The sequence below is a fragment of the Odocoileus virginianus genome, chromosome 5 (genome assembly GCF_023699985.2).
Source record: "Odocoileus virginianus isolate 20LAN1187 ecotype Illinois chromosome 5, Ovbor_1.2, whole genome shotgun sequence".
NCBI lineage: Eukaryota > Metazoa > Chordata > Mammalia > Artiodactyla > Cervidae > Odocoileus > Odocoileus virginianus.
Window position 1 is genome coordinate 49,792,989 of NC_069678.1, and position 22,063 is coordinate 49,815,051.

At 36.1% G+C, this 22,063-nt stretch overlaps 1 protein-coding gene across 2 annotated transcripts in view; it reads left to right on the forward strand.

The window, feature by feature from the left end:
* Positions 1-22,063, forward strand: part of PIGK (phosphatidylinositol glycan anchor biosynthesis class K) — a 134,244-nt gene that overhangs the window by 86,073 nt on the left and 26,108 nt on the right. The window contains exon 9 of one of the 2 annotated variants that reach the window (XM_070467899.1): positions 946-1,071. The exons of the other annotated variant lie outside the window; for it this stretch is intronic. Within the exon in view, the coding sequence (XP_070324000.1) occupies positions 946-1,071 (126 nt within the window). The remainder of the gene's footprint in view (positions 1-945; positions 1,072-22,063) is intronic. 2 annotated transcript variants of the gene reach the window in all.

Sequence of the window (22,063 nt, forward strand, 5' to 3'; positions counted from 1 at the left end):
TAAAATTCTGTCTTCATGCCTGACTCTCGGCATAAATGAATTAAACAGCAGAGCAGGCAGCAAGTCAATATGTTCTTAACAGTAAGAGTGAGCAATGAAACAGTTTGTGGTTTGTTCAGAATAGGTAAATAGAATCTGCCCACAACACTTCACCTAGAATAAAATCTAAAACAGGAAACAAGAGTTAACCTTTAAGATGGTTGACCAGATGAAATGTCAGTCATACTTTTATAGCTTGAATGAACCAATAAACTGCTGTTATATACACTGTGTGAATTCAAAGATGAAAAACTTTGACCCTGGTCAAAATTTTTATGATGATATTCTTGGCATTATCAGAAGCTATATTAATTTTAACACTGAATTATAAACATTATAATGAAATTTTTATAGTACCTGAATTTATAAAATTTTTATTTTAAGATTCATGATAGGGATTTCTCCTTCTTTATAATGAATAAAATTAATTTTGTTCCCAAGGGGTAATCAGGAAAGATCATTTTTCCTCTTATTTCCCTTTATTGACAATACTACAAGTTTGAAACTGTTACAGTTGTCTGTCAAGTGATCTTTAAGAAACACGTGAGTTATGTTGCTAGGAGTTCACTTACAAGTGAATTATTTGAAAGCCATTTTCCCCCCTAAGAGAATAGTAATGTATGTAATAATTAGGTGCAGCCAAACCCATAAAATCTCAAAATATGTAATATATCTGTATTATAGTATTATTGAAGTATATATTTAACCTCCACCTATAATAGTGTGTTTTTGTACTGTAAGAACTGTTTTTCTTCTCATCTTGGGTCATGCTTTACCTATGTCTGTTCTGGAGTATGTGTCATTCTTATTGAAATAATGTTATTTATTCACATATCGTATCCTCTGTGTGCTCAGTCACTTCAGTTGTGTCTGACTCTTTGCAACCCCATGGACTGTAGCCCACAGGCTCGTCTGTCCATGGGATTCTTCAGGCAAGATTACTGGAGTAGGATGCAATTTCCTCCTGCAGGGGATCTTCCTGAGCCAGGGACCAAAATCGTGTCTCTCGAGTCTCTCATGTCTCCTGCCTTGGTAGGTGGGGTTTTTTTTTACCACTAGTGCCACCATATCTTCTATTTGATTGTCTTTCTGGATATCCTTGATTTCTTGATATTTTTTTCAGCATCTTATCTTGTGCCATTTTTGCATATGTCTGAATGGCTGGAGATATATGCCTGTGTGTGTGTGCAATGGTATAGTGAGAGCCAGAGCATCTCTTTTCCCTACCACCGAGGCATCAGAAGCCAGGGCACAGTTCAGAAAACGAGAGAGGAGGAGCCAGGCACAGCAATTCAAGGAATAGCAGAGAGTGAGAGAGAGGAATCTGTTTCAGTCATTTGAGTAATTAATTTCTTGTTTATATTACTTAAACTGCATGTTACAATGAGGAGATAGACAGGATTTCAGTATGGCCATTTTGTACTGCCAAATTATTTACCTTTCTTTAGGTGTCCTAGCAAACATGATTGCACATCTAGGAAATCCAAGACATTCAAGTTATAAGCAGTAGAAGTAAGAAGAGAATCTGGTGAGATAGTCAGATATAAGATGAATAAAACCGGTGCTGCTTCATATTTGCAATAACCACACAAAATGGAAATGGGAAAAATGTTCTTTCACAATGAAAGGAATTATAAAATACCTAGGAAGTACATTTGGCAAGTAAACTATAGAACTTACAGTGTAAGAATCATGGAAGCATACCACGTTTCATAAGCAGAAAGTTATACCAAATATTTGATGGGGTAGGGAACTTAATATCATAAAGTATAATTTTCCCAAATTTGGAGTTCTAATTAAAATAGAAGCAAGTTGGTTTTTTTTTTTTAATGTTAGAAAAAAAAGATGACCACATAGTTCATGTGGAAGAACAAATATCTAATAATAGACAAAGAAAGTACATAAAAGAAAACACAGCCTCTTGAATCATATAAATATGTGTGGACAAAGGAACAGATAAATGGATTAATGGAATACAGTAAAATGGTGGATTTCAAACATTATTATAATTCACAATAAGAAATACATTTTACATACATTGATGTATATATATGTTAAAAATTAGAAGTAAAAGTTTTATGAAACATTTACCCTCATTACATGTGATGCACATTATTTTCTATTTCTGTTTTTTTTTCAGTGTCAAATAAAGCATAACTAAATTAATTTCAAAATCAAATAGTCCTGACCTGAGGCTTGAAAAAACATGAATAGAGAATTCAAAGAAAAAAATTTATGAGATTTGATCATTAAATATGTGATTAAGATTATATGTAGTTCAATAGAAAAACAGCTTAATTTGAATTTCATGCTATGTAATATAAAATAAATTTTATATGAAGACTTAAAGTAAAATAAGATTTTAGAAAAAAGTTTCAGCAATTGCATTTTTAATCTAAAGTAGGAAAGAACTTCTTAATAAACATACACATGCAGGAGATATGTTTGGCTCCATAAAAATTTAATATTTTACATATCAAAAGATACCACAACATTAAAATACTAATGTTAGAATCAAAATAAGATCTTTGTAAAGAAGACAATAGTGAATTGGTTAATATCAAAAATATATGCAGAATTCTTGAACGTTTATTAAAGACAAAACAACTCAGTAGGAAAAAAAAGACAAATGAGATGAAAAGCAGGTCAGAGAAGAACAAATGGAAATGGCTAGTGAGTGAAAAGAAAGCCTAAAACTCATTAAGGAAGTACACATTACAAATTAAGTAAAATTATTGTATGCCTATCAAACTGGCAGAAATTAAAATCACATATTGGAAAACAGTCTGGCAGTTTCTCAAAAGGGTAAATGTAGATTTACCATTCAGTTCAATTCAGTCGCTTAGTTGTGTCCGAATCTTTGCAACCCCATGAACTGCAGCATGCCAAGCCTCCCTGTTCATCACCAACTGCCAGAGCCTACCCAAACCCATGTCCATCGAGTCGGTGATGCCATCCAACCACCTCATCCTCTGGCGTCCCCTTCTCCTCCTGCCCTCAATCTCTCCCAGCATCAGGGTCTTTTCAAATGAGTCAGCTCTTCACATCAGGTGGCCAAAGTATTGGAGTTTCAGCTTCAACATCAGTCCTTCCAATGAACGCTCAGGACTGATCTCCTTTAGGATGGACTGGTTGGATCTCCTTGCAGTCCAAGGGACTCTTAAGAGTCTTCTGCAACACCCCAGTTCAAAAGGATCAGTTTTTGGTGCTCATCTTTCTTTATAGTCCAACTCTCACATCCATACATGACTACTGGAAAAACCATAGCCTTGACTAGATGGACCTTTGTTGACAAAGTAATGTCTCTGCTTTTTAATATGCTATCTAGGTTGGTCATAACTTTCCTTCCAAGGAGCCAGTGTCTTTTAATTTCATGGCTGCAATCACCATCTGCAGTGATTTTGGAGCTCAAAAAAATAAAGTCTTTCACTGTTTCCGTTGTTTCCCCATCTATTTGCCATGAAGTAATGGGACCGGATGCCACGATCTTAGTTTTCTGAATGTTGAGCTTTAAGCCAACTTTTTCACTCTCTTCTTTCACTTTCATCAAGAGGCTCTTTAGTTCTTCTTCACTTTCTGCCATAAGGGTGGTGTCATCTTCATATCTGAGGTTATTGATATTTCTCCCAGCAATCTTGATTCCATCTTGTGCTTCCTCCAGTCCAGCATTTCTCATGATGTATTCTGCATGTAAGTTAAATAAGCAGGGTGACAATATATAGCCTTGATGTACTCCTTTTCCTATTCGAAACCAGTCTGTTGTTCCATGTCCAGTTCTAACTGTTGCTTCCTGACTTGCATACAGATTTCTCAAGAGGCAGGTCAGGTGGTCTGGTATTCCCATCTCTTTCAGAATTTTCCACAGTTTATTGTGATCCACACAGTCAAAGGCTGTGGCATAGTCAGTAAAGCAGAAATAGATGTTTTTCTGGAACTCTTTTGCTTTTTCAATGATCCAGCGGATGTTGGCAATTTGATCTCTGGTTCCTCTGCCTTTTCTAAAACCAGCTTGAACATCTGGAAGTTCACGGTTTATGTATTGCTGAAGCCTGGCTTGGAGAATTTTGAGTATTACTTTACTAGCATGTGAGATGAGTGCAATTGTGCAGTAGTTTGAGCATTCTTTGGCATTGCCTTTCTTTGGGATTGGAATGAAAACTGACCTTTTCCAGTCCTGTGGCCACTGCTGAGTTTTCCAAATTTGCTGGCATATTGAGTGCAGCACTTTCACAGCATCATCTTTCAGGATTTGAAATAGCTCTACTGGAATTCCATCACCTCCACTAGCTTTGTTTGTAGTGATGTTTCCTAAGGCCCACTTGACTTCACATTCCAGGATGTCTGGCTCTAGGTGAGTGTGAGTGATCACACCATCATGATTAAGTGGGTCGTGAAGGTCTTTCTTGTACAGTTCTTCTGTGTATTCTTGCCACCTCTTCTTAATATCTTCTGCTTCTGTTAGGTCCATATCGTTTTGGTCCTTTATTGAGCCCATCTTTGCATGAAACGTTCCCTTGGTATCTCTAATTTTCTTGAAGAGATCTCTAGTCTTTCCTATTCTATTGTTTTCCTCCATTTCTTTGCATTGATTGCTAAGGAAGGCTTTCTTATCTCTTCTTGCTATTCTTTGGAACTCTGCTTTCAAATGGGTATATCTTTCCTTTTCTCCTTTGCTTTTTGCTTCTCTTCTTTTCACAGCTATTTGTAAGGTATCCTCAGACAGCCATTTTGCTTTTTTGCATTTCTTTTTCTTGGGGATGGTCTTGATTCCTGTCTCCTGTACAGTGTCACGAACCTCCATCCATAGTTCATCAGGCACTCTGTCTGTCAGATCTAGTCCCTTAAATCTATTTCTCACTTCCACTGTATAGTCATAAGGGATTTGATTTAGGTCATACCTGAATGGGCTAGTGGATTTCCCCACTTTCTTCAGTTTAAGTCTGAATTTGGCAATAAGGAGTTCATGATCTGAGCCACAGTCAGCTCCCAGTCTTGTCTTTGCTGACTGTATAGAGCTTCTCCATCTTTGGCTGCAAAGAATATAATCAGTCTGATTTTGGTGTTGACCATCTGTTGATGTCCATGTTTAGAGTCTTCTCTTGTGTTGTTGGAAGAGGATGTTTGCTATGACCTGTGCGTTCTCTGGCAGAACTGATGACCCAATGATTCCTACATTGTAAAAACATGCATCCACACAAAAACCTGTACATGAATGATCATAGCAATATTATTTATAATAGCCAATAATTGGAAGCATCACAGTGTTGATCAACTAATGGACAAATAAAATACATCTATACAGTGGGGCATTATTCAGTGATTAAAGAGGAATGAAGTACTGATACCTATACTACATGGGTGATCCTTGAAAACTGTGTTAAGTAAAAATCTATCATAAAAGACCACATGTTGTATGGTTCTGTTTGTGTGAAATTCCTAGAATAGGCAGATCAATTGTGGGTTGTCTAGAACTGGGATGAGGTGGGGGAATGAGGAATGACTTCTAAATGGGTGTAGGGATTCCTTGTTTTTTTTGAAGTGGTAAAAATGTTCTAAACTTGGTGGTAAGCATTGGATTTGTTGTTGTTCACTTGCTATGTCCAATTCTTTGCGACCCCATGGATTGCAGCACACCAGGCTTCACTGTCCTTTGCCATCTCCCAGACTTTGCTCAAATGTACATCCATTAAGCTGATGATGCCATCCAACCATCTCATCCTCTGTCATCCCCTTCTCCTCTTGCCCTTAATCTTTCCCAGCATCAGGGTCTATTCCAATGAGTCAGCTCTTTGTATCAGGTGGCCAAAGTATTGGTGCTTCAGCTTCAGCATCAGTCCTTCTGATGAATGTTCAGGCCTGATTTCCTTTAGGATTGACTGATTTGATCTCATTGCAGTCCAAGAGACTCTCAAGAGTCTTCTCCAGCACCACAGTTCAAAAGTTCGGCACTCAGCCTTCTTTATGGTTTGGCTGTCATGTCTGTATGTGACTACGGAAAAACCATAGCTTTGACTATACAGACCTTTGTCAGCAAAGAGATGTGTCTACTTTTTAATACACTGTCTAGGTTTGTCATAGCTTTTCTTCCAAGGAGCAAGCGTCTTTTAATTTCATGGGTGCAGTCACCGTCTTCACAAATTTTGGAGCACAAGAAGATTAAATCTGTCACTGTTTCCATTGTTTCCCCATCTATTTGTCATGAAGTGATGGAACCAAGTGCCATGATCTTAGTTTTTTGAATGTGGAGTTTTAAGCCAGCTTTTTTACTCTCTTCTTTTCACCTTCATCAAGAGGTTCTTTAGTTCCTCTTTGCTTTCTGCCATTAGAGTGGTATCATCTATATATCTGAGGTTGTTATTTTTCCCAGCGATCTTGATTCCATCTTGTGATTTATCCAGCTTGGCATTTCACATGATGTACTCTGCATAGACGTTAAATAAACAGGGTGACAGTATACAGCCTTGACGTACTCCTTTCCCGATTTTGAACCAGCCTGTTGTTCCATGTCCAGTTCTGTTGCTTCTTGACCCGCATACAGGTTTCTCAAGAGGCAGGTCAGGTGGTCTGGTATGCCCATCTCTTTCAGAATTTTCCACAGTTTGTTGTGATCTGCACAGTCAAAGCTTTAGCCTAGCCAGTGAAGCAGAAGTAGATGTTTTTCTGGAATTCTCTTTCTTTTTCTATGATCCAACAGGTGTTGGCAATTTGACCTCTGCTTCCTTTGCCTTTTCTAAATCCAGCTTGTACATCTGGAAGTTTTTGGTTCATGAACTGTTGAAGCCTAGCTGGAAGGATTTTGAGCATTACCTTGCTTGCATGTGAAATGAGCACAGTTGTGTGGTAGTTTAAACATTCTTTGGCATTGCAGAGCTCTGTGAATATACCAAATCATTGCATCTCAGTGCAGTGATAAATTTGCAGCGATCTTTCTTATGGCCACAAGTTGGAAATGATGTGAATGCCCCTCAGCATAGTTGCTTTATAGTGTGGATGATTATCAGAAGCCACAGTCAGTAGAGCAAATACATGTTTTCTATATTTTCTTATAATTGGATTTTTTTTTCAATCAACTAACCTCTTATTCCTCCTCTTCTTTCAGCCTGATGGTAGAAAATTTAGTCACCCACACCTAGAGTTTTCTTTGTTTTCCCCTCCTTCCTGGTATGATGGAGTCACAGCTTAGGTAGTAGTGGGTAGTGAGTGACATGGCTTCATGGTACGGGGAGATTCAAGGTGTTCCTTCCCTGAGATATACTGTTATATTGTATACGTTTGGATTGGTATCTGCCTTTTCTGATAGCTGCCGAGTCAACTGTGTGCACAGTACATCTGTTAATTCTTTGCACATTGTCTCTCCACGTGGTTGTAAAGCTCTGGCAGTGTTAGAGGAAGAGAACAGAGTGGATGATGAGAAAGACCAGCTTCTCATTTGTTATCATTCCTTCCTATTCCTTTCCTCTGCTCTCTATCCTCTTTTGACTTCGTCACTTCTTTTTGCCCCTTTCCCCCATTTTCCTCTATTTCATTCTTGTAAGCTGAAGTTATTTGAATTCTTCTCAAATTTTGTTGAGTGTTGTTAGTATTTTCATTGGAAATTGAATTAAGTGTAGTGTCTGATACATAGTGGACACTGGACATAGACACTGGATAAGTATGCTGACCTTTGTTGAATTTCGGAGTCTTTGACATGCTGACTAAGAAGAAAAGGAAGTGAAGAGTTTTCTAAAGGTCACAAAAAGAGTTTACTGCAGACTATTTATGACACTTGGGTTCCTTTCATGACCAACAGTGGTAGTATTTATTTAATGTTTCTGAGTAGGTAGGCAAATTGTAGGTTTCATTATATTAACAATTCGGACAATCTAGTGGTCTTGCAACAACAGCAAGAAAACCGTAAATTGCATAGGATAATGTAAATTGCAAATACTGATGAAAGGAGCATTATTTTATGTGAAAATACAACTAATCCTCTTAAAGATTTATAAAGTTAGGACATAAAATATTATGAAAAATAGAAAAACACATACAAAAGAAAGTGGTTTGTTTAACCTTGCATGCTTATGTTGATAATTTTTCTTTTAGGGAAATTATTTTTTCTTTTAATCTGTTTACTAGGAAGACAGGTACAGAACTATCTCGCTGAGACACGTATGGAGAGATGTGGATGATTTTCCCATATAAGTAATTTTACATTTATTTCAGAGATGTTAATTTTAAAATCAAACCACTTAAAAAATAGCTTAAATTTACTCTTAAGATTTGAAATATGTGACTATACTATGGTACTTTTGTGGAAAGTTGATATTTTTTGTTCTTTGTGAAAAGAATTGCATACAGATGGGTTAGAAAATGTTTTTCTTTCTTTTCTAATTGGTAGGTTTGTGTTACTTTAATTTGTAAACATAAAAAATCGATTAGCACCATGTAGAATTTATTGAATTATAAAATAGTGACAACTAGTGATAAAAAAAACAGACACAGTTTTTGAAAAAGAAATGAATATGTAGTTAAGAGTAGTATAAGCTGGAGTCAAGATTGCCAGAAGAAATATTAATGACCTCAGGTATGCGGATGACACCAGCATTATGGCAGAAAGCAAAGAGGAACTAAAGAGCCTCTTGATGAAAGTGAAAGAGGAGAGTGAAAAAGCTAGCTTAAAACTCAGTGTTCAAAAAACTAAGATCATGGCATCCAGTTCTATCACTTCATGGCAAATAGATGGGGAAACAATGGAAACAGTGAAAGTTTATTTTCTTGGGCTCCAAAATCACTGCAGATGGTGACCGCAGCCATGAAATTAAAAGACGCTTGCTCCTTGGAAGGAAAGCTGTGACCAACCTAGACGGCATATTAAAAAGCAGAGACATTACTTTATCAACAAAGGTCTATCTAGTCAAAGCTATGGTTTTTCTGTAGTCATGTATGGATGTGAGAGTTGGGTAAAGAAAGCTGAGCACCAAAGAATTGCTGCTTTTGAACTGTGGTGTTGGAGAAGACTCTTGAGAGTCCCTTGGAAAACAAGGAGATCAAACTAGTCAATCCTAAAGGAAACCAGTCCTGGATATTCATTGGAAGGACTGATGCTGAAGCTGAAGCTCCAATACTTTGGCCACCTGATGCAAAGAACAGACTCATTTGCAAAGACCCTGATTCCGGGAAAGATTGAAGGCAGGAGGAGAAGGAGAAGACGGAGGATGAGATGGTTGGATGGCATCACTGACTTGATGGATGTGAGTTTGTGCAAACTCCAGGAGTTGGTAATGGACAGGGAAGCTTGGCATGTTGCAGTCCATGGGGTCGCAAAGAGTTGGACACGACTGAGTGACTGAATGACTGAACTGAACTGAACTAGGAGTAGTACAGACTTCCCTGGTGGCTCAGGCAGTAAAGCGTCAGCCTACAATGCGGGAGACCCGGGTTCAGGGAAGATCTCCTGGAGAAGGAAATGGCAATTCACTCCAGTATTCTTGCATGGAAAATCCCGTGGATGGGGTAGCCTGATAGGCTATAGTCCATGGGGTCACAAAGAGTCGGACAGGACACGACTGAGTGACTTTACTTTCATTTTCAGGAGTGGTAGATCACTCTCAAACAACATTGTTATTGATCTTTCTTTTTTTAAAAAGTGGTATATTTTAGAAATTTACTGGAAAAATGAAATTCATCAGTAATGAATGTATAATTTACGATAACACTTTTTCTTTAGTGTCATCTAGTTAGGTATGTGTTTTATTTTTTGATATTTTGTGTCAAGAATCATTTTTAGTTAGCTCTGCCAGATATTAAAATATTTAGGCTTGTGCTATTTAGATATACAAAGTGGTGCTGATACAAAGATGTAGGTGAGTCCTAAGTGCAGAATAGATCTGAGCAGAGTAGATAGTATAAATCACTTAGCTAGCCTAGAAACCCTACTGTGTATTTGGATTATATAAATGATAAAGATGACACCACAAATCAGTGAGAAAATAAAGAATTATTCAGTAAATGATGCTGGGACAGTTAAGCCTTTGAGAGGGACAGCAGAGACTAGATTCTTGATTTATAACGTGTGGAAAAAGTAGATGCTAATTGGATTATAGATCACTGCTAAAAATGGGACCTGTCAAAACTACATGTTGGTAAATATTTGTTGGTAAGGAATTTCTAAGTGTGAAAATCATGGCAAAAGCTTTAAGGAAAATCAATATATTTGACTTTGAAAAAATGTAAATTTTTGTACATCAAAACAAAAAGGCAAATATCAAAGTGCAAAACTATTTTCCTCACAGAATTGACATCTTTATATATAAAGAGCTTTTACAAAGAGAGAACAATCCTAACACTCCAAAGGAAAAGGAGCAAAGAAGTTCATACAGACAGACCTCAAAAGTTGAAATAAAAATAAACTGATGAAAACATTAATATTCATTAATGATCTAAGAATTACTCATTTCAACCTTAAAAATTAAAAAAAAATTTCCCATTTAAATGTATCTGTTACATTAGCAAAAATATGAAAAGTAGTAATACTCAGTAAAAACAAAGCACATAAACTATTGGAGAGGAGTGTATATTGGTAGGGACAGTGTGGTAATTTTTACCAAATTTATAAATTATGTTTATGAGCTATTGAAACATGGCTGATTGAACACATGTCTATTCTCCTTCCTGAAAAACCCTACTAAAATGACAGTAAAGATATAAAAATATATAAATACCATAAAACAAAGAAAATGGAGGGGTAGAAAATAGCAGATGAGAGACAACAAAATTGGAAGAAGAAAAGAAGAAAATCAGTTGAATAAATGGTAATCAGCTTGGTGGAGTGGACAAGCTACACCCTAACTTCCATCATGAGGGAGATCTCTGAGAACAAGCCATTTGTATTGTAGAACCTGGGAAAGCAGACACCTCAAAGGTTGTGTGCAAAGAGGAACTCCCTCTGCCCTTCTGTTTAGTTCACAAAACACTGGTGTCAGGCTTATATTCTATCAGGCGGAAGACTGCAGAATTCCTCCCTGAAGATACTAGCCTAACAGAAAAAAATGGTGTATCGTGACATTTGCAGGACCCCAGTTTAGTAGCCCAGGCCCAGTCTGTTCACTTCACTGGTAAGCCCCGTGGTTGGTAAGTGCTGTTAATGCATAAAGTCTTATGATCAGTGTTTTATTTCTTCACTCTTGAGATACAACCAAGGATCGTTAAACTTTTGGAGAATTCTTTATTATGGAAGACAAAGCTCAAAATAAGCAAATGGGAAAAGGGAACTTAGCAAATATAGACAAAGCCAGGAATAGGAGAAAACAGTAATAACAGCAACCACTACTACCACCACCATTTCAGAAAGCAATGAGAAGGTATTTTATTTAGGAAGCAGGGTACTATATACAAAAAGGAATATGCATAAAATAAGGAAGAGCTCTTAGAAATTAAAACTATGCGACTAGAAATAAAAATTTCGCTAGAAAATTTTGAACGCAAAGTTGAGGAATCTCTTAAAAGATGAAACAAAAAGAGAAGGAAAATCAGAGATAAAGGATAAGAAAATTCGAGGAATACACTGTAGACAATCCTATATGAGTCTCACATTTCTGTATATCTTACGAGTAGAAGCACTGACAGGCTTTTTAAAAATTATTTATTTTTGTTTATTTGTTTATGGCTGTGCCGGGTCTTCCTTGCTGCACATGGGCTTTCTCTAGTTGCAGCGAGTGAGGGCTACTCTTTGTTGTGGTGCAGAGGCTTTTCATTGCGCTGGCTTCTCTTGTGGAGCACAGTAGTAGTTGTGGTGTGTGGGCTCAGTAGTTGCAGCTTGTGGGCTCTAGAGCAAGGGCTTAGGGGTTGTGGTGTGTGGGCTTAATTGCTCCATGGCTTGCAGAATCTTCCCAGACCAGGGATTGAACCTGTGTTCCTGTTCCCGCATTGGCAGGTGGATTTATAACTGCTAGACCTCCAGGGAAGTCCCACACTGACAAGCTTTTACTCTGGATTATTTTGGCAAAGGTGTTTGTGCACAGTGTTGGAAGACAAAGATAGTGACTCCTTTAGATTTGTTTGCTATCACAAAGATAATGTCTCTCTCTCAGGCAAAGATTGGACAGATTTGTTGCAACTTGTTATAAAAGACTTGGGATTTCCTAGGTTGGGGATTCGTTGTCTGTTACATAAACCTACTGTGTGCATAGTAGTTACCAAGGTCTGCCACTGCATTGTCCCCATGGGACCTGGGGACAAAAAGAAATGGCACACATGTGAAGCTCATGTAGCTTATGAGTAATAAAGTACTTTGTCTCTGATTTAGGAGTCCCATGTCTTCTGCCAGTAACCATGAAATTGTTCTAGGCCAGCTTGTTATCTTGGAAGCAGGGTAAAATTTCAGAACCTTCACAGTGAGGTCTAACATATGACCAATGAAAAGTATTGGAAAAAGAAGACAGAAAGAAAAAACAAAGGGGGAGCTATATTAAAGAAATAATGCAAGAATGTGTTTCCAGAACTCAGGGGTTTGCTAAGAAACAAATAGACCCCATCCAAGGAACGTCAGTTTGAAACTTTAGAACAATAAAAAAATAAAAAGAAGGCCCTAAAAACTTCCAGAATGAAAAAAAAGAAAGAGGCCCCGATCAAAATAATAAACATCTTTTGACCACAATCAGAAGAATTAGAGGAAGGAAAATCGGAAATGAAGTAGTAATGTCACCATTATTTTTTTGTTATAAAGCTCATGTTGCTCGTTAGTTTCTAAAACAATGTTCAGGCAGTGCTTTACTGCTACTGCTGCTGCTGCTGCCAAGTCGCTTCAGTCGTGTCCGACTCTGTGCGACCCCATAGATGGCAGCCCACCAGGCTCCTCCGTCCCTGGGATTCTCTGGGCAAGAACAACGGAGTGGGTTGCCATTTCCTTCCCCAGTGCATGAAAGTGAAAAGTGAAAGTGAAGTCGCTCAGTCGTGTCCGACTCTTCGCGACCCCATGGACTGCAGCCCACCAGGCTCCTCCATCCATGGGATTTTCCAGGCAAGAGGACTGGAGTGGGGTGCCATTGCCTTCTCCGAGTCTTTACTAGATAAAAAAATTTACTAAAGATAAAAATTAAATGAAAAAATGCCAATGAAATCATGTTATTACTTTGAAAAGATAGACAAATTTGGTAACACAGTTAGATAATAAAAGAAAAAAGTTATCAAAATCAAGAATGAAGAGGGGGCATCACTAGAACCCCTTTAGAAATCAAGAGGATTATATGTAAAGGTTATAAAGACCCTTTTCCAACAAATTTTAGACAACTTAGATGAAATGGACAAATTCCTAGAAAAATTCAAATATTAAAACTGGTCCAAAAATAAGTAGGGAAGCTAAATAGATTTTCAAGTTAGGCAATTGAATTTATAAATTAAAATTTTACCACAAAGAAAAGTATGGACTCTGATGGCATGGCTGGTGAATTCTGTCAGACATTTAAGTAAAAAATGCTATACAGTCTCAGAAAATTGAGGAGGAGAAAACATTTCCTAACTTATTTTATGAGGTTAGTGTTGCTGTTGTTCAGTTGCTAAATCATATCCAACTCTTTGTGACCCATGGACTGCAACACGGCAGGCTTCCCTGTACTTCATGTCCATTGAGTTGGTGACACTGTTTAACCATTTCATCCTCTGCTCTTCTCTTATCCTTGTGCCTTCTATCTTTCCCAGCATCAGGGTTTTTTCCATTAAGTCAGCTCTTCGCATCAGGTGGTGCAGTCCAAGGGACTTTCAAGAGTCCAGCACCACAATTCAAAAGCATCAATGAGGTTAGTGTACCCTGATACCAAATACATCACAAGAGACGAAAATCACAGATCATGTATCTCTCATGAAGGTAGACACAAAACCATAACAATGTTGACACAGGAACAAAAGACAACTTGTATACAATCAAATATCTAGTCTATGGCAAAGCCAAGGTGTGAACCTGGACATTTTAGCACAGCAGGCTTTCGTCGCAGTGGGTACACTGTGCTATGAAAGCAGCAATGATATGGTGTGAACTCTGTAAGTACGAACTGAATTTTAAACCTCCAGTGAGTCTGTTCTTGGTTCTGATGATTATTGTCTTCACTTGTGAAATTAAATTTATCTTACTGTCTCAGCTTGTTTCTATATTAAACAAGCATAAATATGCATGATTTAAACATCTTGATTAGACATCTTTTAGTAGATACTTTCTTGGAATTTAAGATATGTGAGAGATTCATTCTGGGAATCAACATCATGAAACAATTTTGTCTTTATTAATTTAAGACCCTTTACTAAGGCAAAGGCTATGTGTAAACAAAGGCGCAAACCTGTGTGTTCTTTAAAAAACTAACTTTTTCATATTTTGTCGTGACAGAGATATATTATCCACTGTTTTCCCCACTGTGTTCTCATTCATATTGCAGGCTTTCCCTGGATCCCACTGTTTCAGTTATAAGGCTTCTTATAAATCCTTAATATTTTAATAAGATTAGTAGATTGCAAAATCTATATTTTTTTAATGTATCTCTGTAGGGTACATAATGATGATATAATGTAACCCATTTTCTTTCATTTAGACAGGCTACCCAAAAGATTACTATAGAGCTATATATATATCCATTGAAGATTCAGTTTACTGGGAAGAAGTACTGGAATGTGTCCTGATAGGCCTTGACTTATAACATGGAAGGCAGTTTTGCAAAATTTTGTTTCATCTATGCTTTGTTGTTCCTTTTAAATCCTGTAAATAATTTTTTTTCTAGTACAACCAATCCACATAGTTTCCTGGTATGTCCATTATTGTGCTTTGTGGGTGCTCTTGGCATTTGAGTGAGACTGTTCTGTCATTGTACAAGGCTGGACTGCGCATCACAGGGTTGTTGGCGTCCCTGGTCCTTCCAAACACTGGTTGCCACGAGTACTCTTCACTTATTGTGATACCAAACAATGCAGTCACCTTTTCTGAACTCCTCCCATCCCATGGAGGGCAGTGCTGTCTCATGTTGAGTACCACTGCAGGTAATTATTTGCAGTGTTTGCCTATAAAACCTTTTATCTGTATGTTCTAGTCTCTTAATCTTATAATGTAATATTTAAAAATATGTTTGAGAACCTCTTCTCACTTTTCTGCATTCTCAGATGCTGTCTTAGATGCTGCAGTTCTAGCTTCTGTCATTATGTGATATATATTTGGACAGTTTTTTAGTTCTGTCCTTGTTTGTGATAGCTCTTCATCTTGTTTTACTCTAGCTATTTTGGCATGTTTATGTTTTTCTGTTTAGTAATGCCTGCCTCATTAAAGCTAAACTTTACTAAAGGTTGACTGGAAAGTCTTATCAAGTAGAAAACTTTTGACAATTTCTCTCTTAAATTGTGCCTTTTGAATTATCAATACCTGGAAACTCATCAAAAGACAGCATCCATAGAACTCTCCCTGCCTAGGGGCCGCCTGAGATTGTTTTAAATTCTCACAGAGCTTTCCCTCATTGTAGACTTTAAGACTGAAGTTGAGTGAAAAATAACATACTGCTTATTCATTTTCAAATTATAAGACAAGTAATGAAAATTATACTGCTTGAAGGTCTTGTGTTACTCCTTTAATATCACCTGGGATATGATTTTACATTCAGATTAATATCAGATTTCATATTATAACTTATAAGCCCTGCTTCCCCAAATGTCACTTTTCAAGGCATACATGAAACTGTAAAGCTATTTGAAAATAGTAATCAATATTTCAATACTGATATTTTATTAACTTTATGTAAATTTGAAAAAGTCTGTCTACCTACAAATTTGTCATACAGTTCCTGATATACTAAATTTCTGTATTAGGAATGAAAAGTTTAAGCCTCATTAGTCTGTCAAGTATTCCAGAATAAAAACAAACAGATACCAGTTTTCGCCAAAATTGAAACGATTTAAAAAATGAGAATAGTTGGTATTGGTGAAAAGGCAGTGAGATGAGCATACTCCTAAATTGCTGATGGGAATGTAAGTTAATACAGCCTTTTTGAAAAGTAGTTTGTTAGTGTGTGTGTATTTATAACCAATAATAGTAATTCCACGCCACCTCTAGGATTTTATTCAGAAGAATTAAAACAAAGATTTGTGTTTAAAACTGTAAAGTTCATTAGCATTTCCTAGGTCACAGCATAATGTAATAAGGTGGCCTGGGATTGAATCCAGTCTCCACCATTTACTAGCTATCTAGTCTGGGACAAGTCTCTTAATCTTTCTTTTGCAAGTTATGCATTGGAAATATGATGATGATGATGCCAATGACAATAACAGAAGCAACAGTGAAGACATTGACAGCTTCATCTGGGTTAAATGCTGCTGAATAAATCTAATTAGGCTCCTTACCAATTTTCAATTTCAGATGCTCCAAATATTTGCTATAGTCTCTATGCCTCTTCCCCACTTCTATCCACTTTCCTGTTCAGCTTATGACTTAGCCTCCTAAGTCTTGAGAAAATTAGACAAAAACGCCTTCAGTGTACCTTCCCTTACTTTCAGATTTATTTGTATTGTCACAAGCCTTTATCTTTTTTTGTCCATCTGAAAGGAAGAAGCGTGTGAATTATATCAGAGAAAACCTGTGCTTACATCGTTCCATCTGTCATGCCTTTCTCTCTCTTCTTTACACTTTCCATTCCTGATTTAGATGTTTTTAGTCTTAAAAAAAGTCATCCTCAATCTTGCTGTAACCGAACCCAACAACAGAGAAACAAAATGCATTTAAAAAATGTGCAAAGGACTTGAATAGACATCAGTCAATAGGGAAATGCAAACCAGAATTACAGTGAGATAACCTCTTCATACCCATTACGATGGCTATTATCAAAAAGCCAGAAAAGGATGAGTGCTAAAGAGGATGTGGGGAAGTTAGAACCCTTGTATATTATTAGTGGAGATGTAAAATGATACAGCCACCAGGGAAAACAGTACAGTGGTTCCTCAAAAAAAAATAAATTAAATAAAATAAATAAAGCAATTATTATATTATCCAGCAATTCTACTTGTGACTACAAACTCCAGAGAATAATTAAAAGCAGGGATTTGAACAGATTTTGTAAGCCAGTGTCTATAGCAGCATTGTTCATAATAGCCAAAAGGTAGAAACAACCCAAATGTCCATTGACAAATAAATGGATAAACAAAATATGGCATATACATAAAATGGTGTATTATTTAGCCTTAAAAGGGAAGGAAATTCTGAAACATACTGAACCTAGAAGATTTTATACTAAGTGAAATGTTAAACACAGATGTACAAATACTATATGATTCCATTTACATGAGGTACCAGGAATGGTCACAGAATAGCAAGAATAGACACAGAAAATAGAACAGTGATTTCTAGGAGCTGAGGGAGGCGGGGCTGTGGAATTATTATTTAATGGGTATGGAGTTTCAGTTTGGGAGGATGAAAAAGTTCTGGAAGTGGATGGTGGTGATGGTTGCACAATAGTGTGAATGTATTTAATGCCACTGAATTTTATTCCTTAAAATGGCAAATTTTGTGTATATTTTACCATAATAAAAAAAGTCAACTGCCACTCTTTATTTCTTTGCTGCCTTATTTTTCCTCAATCTACTTTATTCTAGTTTGTACTCTAGCAAATGCTCTGCAACTGTTCTTGCAAAACGTACTAAAATGTCCTAATTTTCACATCATCCTAATTAAAAAAAAAAAACTTATTTGTGATATTTAGCTCTCTGAAACCATTTTTATTTGCTTTTGGACCAACCATCACTGTGTACTGGTTTTCCTTCTATCTCTCTGATCACTTCCTTTGAAAATCTTTTGCTGTTATCTTCCTAGACCTATCTCTAGGATTCTGTCCCTATTACAAATTCCTGCTGGACCCCCACTTCCTACTGTTCAGTGTACCATAATGGTTTTCAAATATTGCTTATATGCAAGTAACCTCAAATATCTTTGTCTTCCTCTTGAGTTACAAAACATCTTACTGCCTGTAACATAGCTCCACCTGGATCTCCAACACATTGTCTAAAACTGAATTCACCCTTTTCTTAGTGGTTCTTCTGTTAGGTTTTATATCTTAATGCCACTGTATTCTCAATAATATTGGCTAAGACTCTTGGGCTTTTTTCCCTCCGTCTCTCCTCCCTTCATCTCTCCCTTTTTCCCTCCCTCCTCTTCTTCCCTTTCTTATTCTCTTCCCCTCGCAGTATTCATATATAGTTAGTTTTTATTTGCTGTTTGTTCTGTCCCTTAAATGTGTCTCAAGTCCATCTTCTTTCCATATTCAGGGGGCACCTGCAAACCGGTGTAAAACATCATACTTCACAGTTAATTGTAATCATTGTCATCAGAAAATAATAATTACGATGGAAAAAGTTGTCTTTCCCGTTTTATGCATAGATTAAACTGAGGTTCAAAATGGTTTAAGTAACTTGCCTAAGATCTTTCATCTTATAAGTGGCAAAGCCAGAATTTGGATATGGGTCCGTTTGACCTTAAAATCCTTCGTCTTAATATAGTTATAGTTCCTCTGGCCAACGTTGTGAGTTCTTATAAAGGAACTTTGTCCCCAGGAAATGTAATGAATAAGGTGTCAACAGATATAATTCATGTTTTGTTTAATTAGGACCATATTTTGAAAGAACTGAATGTCAACAGAGCTCATTCAGTATTCAGCACATGAGTATTCATTTATTTAGAAACTGGTCTAAAGAGAGTCACCCTCCTTATAATTCTGTTCCTGCTTTCCTTCTCCATCCCAGTTGTCCTTGGCTCCCAAATGACAATTTTAGACAAGGTAGAGATCTGAGGGGATGTGATCCTGAGAGGTAGGAGAATGCGCTTAAGATTAACTTTACTCATGTAAAACTGTACCTATAGTTGACTCACGAGAAAAGTTTCTTCTACATTATCACCTAATCTGAGGATCTATATTTAGTTCAGAAAGTTCAGCAACATTAAGGATTTTATAGACTTTTGTGGGCTACCCTTATAACAACCATTTATAATGTGATTTTCAAAAACATCTTCCATAAAGTTGATGGTAAAAAGGATATTTGTGATAGAATTTTTTTCCTGTTTGCCTGTACTAATTCTTTCTCTCTTCTTCACCACTGAAGGCAGCCTGATAGATAGTGGTTTGTTCAAAGTTGTTAAGAAAAAGGAGTGTCAGTGATCTCGAATGATCTCCATCTTGCATGAGTGGACCTTGAATACTTGAGAATTAGCTATACACAACTAAATTAAGCAATCACCAATTAAATCAAGTAGACAAATACACATTTCTTTCACAAGTAAGTAATTCAGAGTTCATCACATTTAGAAAGTAAACATCCCTAATGAATGTTAGTCATTTGACCCTTTGTATTGTTTTGAATATTAAGATCTTGGTAGTAATTAACCTTACTCCCTTTGCATTACAGCCTTATTATCTTAGTTACTAAGACAGAAGGCTTTCAAAAGAGTTTTTGATTCTTCATAGAAAATATATTATAATTTTTCTTTTAGAATATTTTGTATGAATAGTAAAGGCTTGTTAAATGTATTTTATAATGGGTTTTTATTTTATTATAATATCAAATACTGTGAGATAATCATAGTGGCAGCTTTCAGTGTTTTAAAATTCATTGTAATTTTGTAAGCGTGCCAAATATAAAGAATGCCTTTGTTTTCTATATTCCATTGTATCAAAATGTATCACAAAACTTATGATACATTCTTAGATTTTCTGACAGTGTTTGTCTTAACAATGTGTAAACCACGGTATTAGGGGCGTAAGTGTGCTTTGGTGGAGGATTGTTGGGCCCTGAGGCAAAAAGTACTAGAAGCGAGGAGATGGGCCATTTTCCACTTCCAGGAAATGGAAAAGTGATGTGTTCCTTGGCTAGTTCCCTAGCTGGGTATTTGTATCTACTTTTTCAATAGAAATATGTACATAAGGAAGAAAAAGTACATTATACAGTGAAGAAAATAACAACCAGATCACTCATGCTCATTGTATCCTGTGCATCTAGTAGAAAGATTTTAATTTGCAGTACAATAAGGTAAATTAACATTTTAGTTAAAAAAAATACATTGTTGCTTTTATCAATAAGTGGTTTTGTGCCTATCCTGAAAAACTTGGCAGCATGTGAACTCAAGGATCCACCAAAGGCAATAGTACTAGAAGCGCCATAACGAAAGGAGAATAGGAAACACAGGAGGATCTCTTCTTCGAAACTGGCTGTTTGAATACAGACATCTAAAAATACAGTGTCCTTCAGCTTAATGCTGTGTACTTGGCAGTGGTTACTGACCAGCAACAGATCGAAACAGTGTGACTAGGAGTTAATCTGTCATCTAAATTGACCTGAAATCACCTTAATGTGCTTTGCAATAAGAATTGAGATTATCATTCACTTTACAATGGATATATTCATGTCAGAAAAGTCATATTTTATATTAAAGGAATCAATAATTTAGTTACAGATTTGTAACATTCAAAATTAACTTTCATTTCATTGTGCTAATCATGTTTGGTGAGTAATTAGTGTAGTATATTTCAGTTATGATTTCTGATAACATTTTCTTTTTTATTTACCAAGGTTATTAATACCTTGTGAAAACAGAATAGTATCCATTTTACCTAATTTTGGTTAATTAATATTTCTAGTTTAAATGTGCCATAGAGATTTAATTTTGTAGAATAAACGTATTTAGTTTTAGATAATGTTGTTAAGTCTATAAAGATTGGTAGAGAGATAGATGTAATAATTATAAATAGATCTGTTAGGCACTAATTATATATTTTACATATTTTGTTTTGCTAAATAACTATATCTGTTATACCTAAAATTGTTAAAGTTTGTGATAGATTTAACTGACATTTTAGCAATCAATTTTTAAGAATTTCAGGCTGACTTTGCTTCTTTCTCAACTGTTTCTGACAAAAATAAAATAGTAACTGTAATAGCTATAATCCTCAGCATTCAACTAATGTAGAAGTAGAAAAGGACTGTTTCAGAACATTGATTAAGCCATTTATAAGGGCCTTTGTCCTTGGAAAGATTGTTACAAGCAGAGTATGGGAAAAATAATTATAAGATTTGTTTTTGTTTGCAAATATGTCAAACATTTCTATAATGACTATCATGACTAAATGTGACTGCTTTTGTTAAAAATACTGTGTCAAACTTTAGAAAGCTTATTGTAAAAGAAATTTAGTTTTTAATTTTTAGGTACAAGCAAATGATATTCAAAAAATTAATTTGACTGAAATTAACTATTTCTCTGAATAATGGCTTCATTTAAGCACAAAAGTAGGCTTCCTGATTTGTACTTCATACTATATATTTCAAATGCCAAAGAACACTTACAAGCACTGTAATGATTGCTTTGGAAGAGTAACATTACAGAAGTTACAAAAATTCTGCCTAAAAACACAGAGTTGGAATTTAACTTTTCCTTAAATAAAGTGTTAGTCACTCAGTCGTGCCCAACTCTTTATGACCCGATGGCCTGTAGCCCACCAGGCTCCTCTGTCCTTGGAGTTTGCTAGGCCAGAATACTGGAGTGGGTTGCTGTTTCCTTCTCCAGGGGATTTTCCCGACCCAGGGATCGAACCTGGGTCTCCTGCATTGCAGCAAAGTAACAAAAACCCATTATAGTAATTTTCAATTTTTTTTCCCTCAACTGTTTACCCATTTAGAAATATTTGTATAACTTGAAACAAGCATTATTCATTATTGGTGTATTATTGAGGATTTTTGTCTTTGGTTTTTTGTCTTTTTTGGTAGAGAAAAACAGTAATTTAGATGTACTTTTTGGAATTTGGGAATTTTTGAATTAAGTTATGACATTTTTCTTAACAGAGTGAGAAACTTTTCCTCATGGTTTGAAATTAAAAGGTAATGTAAGAGTATGCTGATTTTGCACTGCTTTCTTAGATTCATGCTATCTTAATGTTAACAAATCTTCTAGATTCTTAAAAATCTATGGAATCCTTGCTTCTCTTAGATGGCATCTCACCAAAATGTTGTCCACTCAGTCATAGAAAAGTCCTCTCATGCTCCTCAG